At 38.7% G+C, this 8,685-nt stretch overlaps 1 protein-coding gene across 1 annotated transcript in view; it reads right to left on the reverse strand.

Moving 5' to 3' along the window:
• Positions 1-1,509: 1,509 nt before the first annotated feature.
• Positions 1,510-8,685, reverse strand: part of LOC104275664 (interleukin-1 receptor type 1-like) — a 9,310-nt gene continuing 2,134 nt past the window's right edge. Inside the window, 6 exon segments of the mRNA XM_009871681.1 lie at positions 1,510-1,901; positions 2,308-2,469; positions 4,015-4,158; positions 4,432-4,580; positions 6,552-6,672; positions 7,325-7,390. Of these exon segments, the coding sequence (XP_009869983.1) occupies positions 1,510-1,901; positions 2,308-2,469; positions 4,015-4,158; positions 4,432-4,580; positions 6,552-6,672; positions 7,325-7,390 (1,034 nt within the window).

Here is an 8,685-nt window from a genome sequence, read left to right on the forward strand (position 1 = left end):
AGTACCGCAAATCCTAGGGTCACTGGTATTTTTTTTACTACAACGCACATGACATTAGGAAGTTGGGAAAAAATCTACCACAGTTTCAACATCTTTTCTTTATCATTTATCTCATTCTACATGAAAAATAAGAGAGCTGTTGGTGAAAAAAAATATTTAAAGGAAATTATAATTTTCAACACTTTCTGAGCAAATCCAAGTCTAAACACAATGTAAAAATTTGACAATAACAATTATCTAAACTAAGTTCCTAAATTTATTTTTTAAAGACTCCACTCCCGGACCTTGCTTTCTCTCTGATCAATACAGCCCAATGAAGAGTATATCCTACAGCAAACACACTTTTAAGAAAAAGCTGAAAAGGAACTCAGTGATGCTATTCTGGTGATGATGTAAGAGCCAACTTCAGAAAATAACAGAAAAATGCAAGCAGAATTCACACCTGCATTCAGATGATGCTCTTCAAGGCTGGAGCAGGAAAACTCCTGCCAAGTCAGACCACCTTGAAAAGGAAGCAGCACGTTGTTTTCTCATGGCGATGCACAAAGAACAATGGATTGGGGTCCAGAAACATCTAGCCGCTCCCAAGCAGGCTGATACAACCTCTAATTTCTTCTTTTACAAGAAGATAAAGTATTGTTCCTTGCCATTAGCACCTGGTCATGTTTCAGAACTGGCCATCTTCCACTCTCACCAGGCTACCCAGATCAAGCACAGTCATTTGAAAGACTCTCTGTGAATTTCTGTGCTTGTAGTTAGCACAGCTGAGATATAGAACAAGAATATCTGGTTTCCAGAGTAGCAGCACAGGCTAGAAAGCTTCCCGTTTGCAAGAAATCTGAAACATATTCAGTTTCATGACCATTTCAAGAGACTAAGTTTAGAAACACCCTTATTCAACAAATGTCTAAAAAGCCACGGAACCCCTTCCATTTACTCAACACATCTGGTACCACTGTTCAGCTTAGACACATCTAGTGTTGTGAGGAGTTTCAAATACACCTGCTGTGTCATGCATTTCACCGACCCCTTCAAGAAGAAAGGATAAGGCTGGTTGCTCAGGAAGGGACCCCAAAGCTTGCACAGCACAAATTCCTGCAGTAATGAGGAAGTCAGACAGCCACGAAGAGGCAACAAGATCAGAAAGACTAGGAAAACACTGACAACAGAAACAGACTTTTAATTTAATCAACTGCAGTTTCAATTTTTTTAAAAATAGACTTCACGGCTGCTTCTTCAGTGGAATTTACATTTATTTAGCAGTCTAACACCACCAGCAACGTTTCCTTCTCGTATCTGTGTGAGACTAACACAACAAATTGTGTGACTATCCAAAACCCAAAACAGACATAAATTTGGACAGAGGTCTTTTAGAATGTGCTTTGGGGAAGGGATGAGTAGTTTTCACTCCTTGAAGAAAACGTCAGATTTGTAATATAAAGAACTTGTGTGGAAAAAAATCCACCAAATACACTTCAGAATTACCTTCTCAGTATTATTTTAATAATCTTAACTTCCCTTTGCTGCAGGATTGTTCGAAGTAAAGGGCAACAAAGACACTTCGGAGTAAGATACCTTCTTCCTAGATGGCATCTGATAACGCACTTTTTTCCAGAAGCTTGTATTTGCTGAACAAGACTTCTCAGAGAAGTCCCCTTTCCATTGGATAGCTCCATGTTTTTGCTTAATGTATCTGAAAGATTCTGACATGCTTGTGTAGTCCTGTGCTTCATCCATTTCTATAAGAATCACCCGAATCCCATCACGGATGAGAGCATTATACATGGCTAGCTGTTGTTCTGAGGTATCTTCTAGCAGGCAGCAACTAGATGCTTCCGATCCCAAAATAATCATCAATCTTCTGCTTTGCTTTAGGGTTTCATCAGCAACACTGACCACAGCTGTAAGGAATGAAGGAACAATCAAAATTTGCATAGAAACTTCACAACCATTGTAAAATACTTCTTAATTTTAAAATGGCATCTATATGGAGCAGTGGCTAGCTCAGAGGACTGGTAGGTTTACAAACTCACACTGTCGTTTACGATCCAACAGTATTAATGCTGTTGAATCCTCATTTGTTCATCACCAAAAAGAAAGTCTAGACGTTCATAAAATCAGAATATAATTTTTGTAAGAAACATCAACAAATTGAGAAAATTGTCCATCGGACAAATTATCCATTAAAAATAAACAAACACAGCTTTGTTTTCCAAAAATAGGTGTTTTTTAATTGAATATATTACCTTCTAACATAAGAACAATGTGTCAAAAGACAAACTATTAACTCTACTAATTAAAGCATACCTTCTCCTGGTAAATCATCCCTTCCTAATATAAAGAGATTATATCCACACTGCTGTTCTAAAACATCAGGGAGTATTCTACGAACAAACGTTTCCAGACGAAAGAAACTTCTGTCTCCACTGCTTCTTGCATACAGGACGTATGCATCATAGACTTTCCCATCTAAAACAAACATAAATGTTTCTATTAAAAGAAAATAAAACCAGCCATAATCCTTTGTCACAAGGTTTCATGTAGACTGTTTAAAAATAGCAATGTCGAAGCACTAAAATGTTCTACAAATCAAAAGAAAGATGATCAGCCACAGAACCTGACTTCTTTCCCCACCCTAGGGATGGATGTGCCAGCAAACGAGCTCCCATCCCTGGAGGCATTCAAGGTCAGGCTTGATGGGGCTCTGAGCAACCTGATCTAGCGAGAGATGTTCTTGCTCACTGCAGGCGGGCTGGACTAGATGAGCTTTAAAGGCTCCTTCCAGCCCAACACATTCTATGATTCTATGGATGCAGGACCTGGGACCTGCAGGAAGAAGCCCCCACTCCCAGAGGTGCCAGGCCATTAAGAACATGTCCTCTTGCAGTACTTTCATCACCATGTTTCCTGAAACAAACCCAATAGCAGTTATCTCCATTTCTGACTAACCATAAGAGAAGGGTGGAAAACGTCAACTCTTTCTTGCAATAACTCTGTAGGGGAAAGGCAGGTAGAAGGAAAGGCCAGAAGGCAGCTGCAGTTTTGAGGGTTAAAATCCTACAATTAACAGGAATGAAGAAACCAAATCAAAATCAGATTTAACTCAACAAGTTGTGTTTAGCTCAACAAGCTACAAAGCATAGTTTCTTTCTTTTTTTTTTTGTTTTTTTTTCTTTTTTTTTTTCATTACAGCACTATTAAAGTGTTTGGGGAAAACGGACCTTTTAACCAGAAGCTGAAATTACTTTTCTGTGAAAATGTTTAGAGTAAATGTTAACTATCTCGCTGCACGTAATCCACTTACTTTCAAGCTCTGCAGAACTTCAGTTTAATTTTGAGTCCTGCAATGCAAAATATCTATAATGCAGCACTTACTCCATTTTTTTCACATCTCTCCAATGTATTTGTCTACACTACAGCAATTAAAATACAGTAAGAATCACAGAATAGTGAACTAGTAACATTTTATCTCCTTCACATGTAAACATAAATGACGGAATTTATAAGGGAAGCATTAGGTAAAAGAGACAAGTTACAAAAGGAAAAAAAAAAGAAGAAAATCAACAAGATCAATCTTTGAGAAAATGAGAGTCCTATTTTCAATATAAGCATTTTAATGCACACCTTTAAACAGCTAGTTTACAGGATGTAGCTCTGCTGACACCTATTGATCATCATCAGAGTGACCATAAATCTACATGCAAAGAAACTACTTCACAGAAAAGCAAAAAGCAACAAGATATTTTGGAAATAATCTGGAATTCTTTTTTACCTATCTCACCATGACTGCCTGTATTATTATGCATTGTTTATTACCTCAATCATGATGGCATATTTTACCCATATGACTGAAAAAAAAACCAACCAAAAATATCTTTGTGCATATCTGAAAATTCCTTAAGGAAATCCCACAGGCATTCTACTAAGTAATCACATTATGGCTTAGCAGTAATGGCAAGTGGAAAAAAAATCCACAGGCTTGTTACACGAACATACCTGGTCATACTCACATACCTTCCTTACTTGTAAAGGCACAGATGGAATTACGGTACCACAGCACCAAGTCAATCTTGAAAAACTTGTAGATAATTAGTGTAATAAATGTTAAAATTAAAAAAGATACAAGCCCACCAGTCACCCATCTTTGTGCATCAGGAACTGCAAAAAAAATATAACAAGGCTGATTTTTAAGATGTTGAATTTGTCCCAATCTGATTTTTCACATAAATGTAATAAAAATTCGAGTATCATATCTTTCATCTCGATGTACCTATTTTTTTAATAATGCTAAATACATTACTACAGTGACTCCTTCCCTCTGCACAGGTATGTGCCTGTGTACTGCAAACTGTAATCCATCTGCCTTTTATCAGCATGATACATGAGCATCTGGTATCAAAATCCCTTCTGGGAACTAACAGTATTTCTTACCTCTGTGCTTTAATATAATATAAGATGCAACCTGCCCGAAGGCATTTGAAGCTTGACAGACAAACGGTTGTTCGTAATCTTCGCTATTCACCTCTGAAATTATCAGCTTCACTGAATACACAGGGCGTCCATCATAAGAAGTTTCCTCCCTATCCAAAAGGCGACAAATAGAGCCATAAAACCACAGCCCTTTTTGGAACGGCTTCATCCCTAACAGCTGCAGCACGACAACGGCTGTTCCCATCTGCAAACATCAACCACGCTTCAGAACAGGCGAGCAACTACATCACATGAAGGAAGTTCAAACAACGATCGGGCCCCTTACTGACATTTAACGTAGACACTGGAAAACATCAGGACACGACCTGTGTTTCTCCAAAGGGTTCTATAGGCTGAAGTACATAAATACATGTTGCAACCCTAAGCAAACCCTTGCTATGAACTTCCCAGCCCCTGTAAGAATAGGCAGAGAGAGAATTTCTATAACATGATATGACATAGAAAGAGGCCTTGGTACAAGGGCAGCATTGTTCGTTAAGCAGCTCTGGGACGGGGAGGACAGCAAAGGTGGTGACCTGCAGCAGACAACACCAACTCCCAGTGTGATTCCAGATGCAGAGAGTGGAGTCTGAACTGCTGCTTCACCCCACAGATCAAACAGATTTACGACAGCTAAAGCAACAGGCTGCACCATTAAGAGACACAGATTATCCTCCAGACATTGTACAAGGGCACAAAAATGCTCATTATGTTAGTCATGTGTACTGTGATCCATGACTGATGCGTGAACCAAACAACTTTTTGACCACCAGCAAAATGAAGGACACCACTATCTTGTTAAATAGGAGATCTCAAACACAAAAGTAACTAGCTAGTCTACTTAGCCAAGCACTATTCATTCCTGGAAACGTACTCTAGTTACCACTTAAAAAACAAAATAAAAGCATATGTAAAGAGCATATGTAAGACTGCACCAATCACCTTCTAAGCAAAAATTTACAGTAATTTGAATACTGTCAAAAGGAAGGAATGAATCAACATCACTAATGTAAATGACTAACAGTTGAAAAAGATGATCATTTGAAGTCCCAGGAAGTAGAAAAAATACCATTGCTTTTATGATATCAGTTCAGTGACTGTGTGTCTCTGTGTTACAGCCCAATTGTTTATTTAATTACAATTCTTTATGACAATACAATATACTACTTTTGTATAGAGTTTTCTCTCGGTGAGCACTCAAAGTGTTCAGCATCTTATTTTCCCCCCTTGTTTTACAATAAGCCATTTCTTACAACTACGTTCTTACTTTGAAAATACCATTCTCATTTCTTCATCAGTTTCTCAGTCACATACAGTGCTTGACAATAGCACCATCATTAGATGAGAGCTGACAAAAAACCTGAAATTTTTAATTCATAACCTTTCATACCTAAGAAACTTCTAGATTGCCTTCTGTTCCAATTTTAGTTGCTTTTTCAAGTCAGGTCTAATTTCTTCCCTCCTGACTCCATTTAACCTGTTTTTCACCTTCCCACCTGCCCTTCTCACGCTTTACTCAGTTCCAAGTCCATTTTCCTTCCAAGCCCCAACTACTTCTCCTCTCACCTTACTAAGCTTCACTACCAATGTCCTCAACAAAGCCTTCCATTAGCTCTCCAGCTGATGTCAGTTACACTTCTCTAACTCAAGGCTCTTAAGTGTAGAAGTCTCAGTTTCTCCAGAGGCAGATGTGAAGGGAAAGGAGAATGCAGAAAAAAGAGGCAGTCTCAAGATCACATGCCTGGATGTGCTCAATACAAACTGAAAGAGGTCTCTACCAGGCCAAAGCCTGCTCAGCAGAAATTTTAAGACTACAAAACACATTTCCCAAGGTCGGAAATTAAGACAGATTTTTGCAATGGCTAAAAACAGCACAATCCCATGGGAAGGCCTTGTACCTATTATGTTTCAAGTTTCTACTTCAAAGCAGAAAGAGAATTGGAGAAGGCAAGCATTAGAATTTTTAAGAAGCAAGCTATTTAAGCAAGCGAGAAATGTTGCTGAAAGTTTTAATGTCAAAGACAGAAAGTTCCACTTTAGTTGCCAACATGTTTATTTTTCTAATCTGAAAGTATACTTACGCATAGGGACTTGCAAAAATTCTGCTCACATAAAATATGTCAATATACACGCCGTTGCCTGTCCAAAACACCTCATACCCATCAGCTCCTGTTGTATTGCAATCCACTGTAACGTGTGAGCCTACAAAATCATGTTACAAAGTGAAAAGTTAATTGCCATAATCTAATTAAAGTCTATACAAGTCTCTTCACAGGCTTCCACAGAGCCCAGCTAAGGATGGTCCCACACCCTTTCAGAAAAGTGAATCTAGCAGAGGGTCCGTATACTCCGTGATCTGCAGGTTCAGAGAGAGAGTGGTACGATGGAAGAGGATAAATTCAGGAAGAAGATGCCTCCCACTGGGGCAACCCTTCCCCTGCAGATTCAAAGACTGATTTGTTCTTAGAATGTCTACCAGAGTGATGGAAACAGCAGATGTGACAGAGAATCACTCGGGTTCCCTACAATTTCCTTTGCCTGTGAGAAATTTCTCTAGGACCATGAAAAATCTTTCCCTCTCCCTCCCAAACACTCCTCCTTCAGGAGATCAACATAAAGAAACTGAGCTGATTACTGAATTAGTTTTTGTCAAAAATAAAAACAAAAAACCACAGAATAAGGCGCTCCTCAAATACAAATTTTAACTAGGATGTGAAGTCATATTTTCTTCTAGAGAACACTGAATTAGTTTTTGTCCAAAATAAAAACAAAAAACCACCGAATAAGGCGCTCCTCAAATACAAATTTTAATTAGGATGTGAAGTCATATTTTCTTCTAGAGAAAACTACTTACCAAGTTCCACTTCAATGGAGTTGTTTCTTGGATAAGATATTTCAGGGGGTTTGTTTGGTGGGCTCACTAATCAAAACAAATAAAAGGCTTTTCAGAAAACCTGGGTGAGTTGCAGTCTGTTCTGTGCTCTATAACCCAAGTACAACCTAAAAAACCCCTATCCTATAGACAGATTGTCAGCAATTTTATAACAGCCATCACTCAATACTGAAAGTATCGTCTCTCAGATAACTGCTACTTCTGACTTGAAGCTAAACTATTCTTCATCTCACCTCTTCCAAAATGCAGTGTCACAAATCTCCACCTGCTCATAGTGGACTGGCTGTTCCGGAGCATAAAAATCCTGTAACACTGCACACACAAGTGCTGAGAAGCGTATGGGTAAGCATCTACAGTGTTATCCTCTCCACAACCTGGAAAGTCTGTCACCCAGCACACCACAGGTACAAAGTGGAGCCAAATACTTTCACAGTCCAACTCAACTATTTTAGATTTTCCCTTATAAAGAGGAAATTTAATTTCTGTGGTCTAGTTAAAGGCCTTACAATTCTTCTCATAGATTTATAAGGAAGTACAACAGAAGCAGCCCCTTTTAGATGTTTACATTAGGGCTAGATATATGACAGGCTGGAAAGCTTATTTCTCTCTACAGGTTACAAAGGGAGAGTAATTGACAGGTGGAGACCCAGAAATCTATATTAGAAATGTCTCAGCCTGGCTAAACAAATCCCAACTTGGTGGATCCCTCACTGAGCACACAGACCATTTCCAGCTGCCTCAGGCAGCTGGAGGATGTTTTAGAACATTTCCTATCAGAGATTCAGAGTGAAGAATTTTCTCCAAGAGCACAAATAAACAGAAAAGAAATGGTAAAGCATCTTGTCTGAGCCCACTAGCGAAGCACACAGCATTGCCCCAGGTATATCCTTCCTTTCCCTTTCCAAACACTGCAGCTGCACTACTGTTTGGGCCTCAAATCACCCATTTTATTGTAGATTTGCTCAGCTCAGCTGGAGCCTTCAAAAAGAACTGAGCTGCTTTCAGTCATTTACAGCAAAGAAGCGACGTGATTTTGCTTCTGCTGCATAGCAGGAGCCTAAATTACACTGAGAGAACTTCTAGGGACAGATTTTAAGTCCAGAATGACCATTTAATCTGGCCTGACCTTACATTCCTCATATTTTGTTTATCGACATCATACACATGACATTCTATGAACATGATACATATTCATACCATATATATACACATATGTATGCACACATATATATATGCACACAGACAAACCAGGCAAGCACAAAAAGAGACCATTAAATAAATAGAACCTATTAGTAAACCTGAAAATGTCTTTCATCAGCAGG

This window comes from Apaloderma vittatum, unplaced genomic scaffold (assembly GCF_000703405.1).
Source record: "Apaloderma vittatum isolate BGI_N311 unplaced genomic scaffold, ASM70340v1 scaffold6506, whole genome shotgun sequence".
Lineage (NCBI taxonomy): Eukaryota > Metazoa > Chordata > Aves > Trogoniformes > Trogonidae > Apaloderma > Apaloderma vittatum.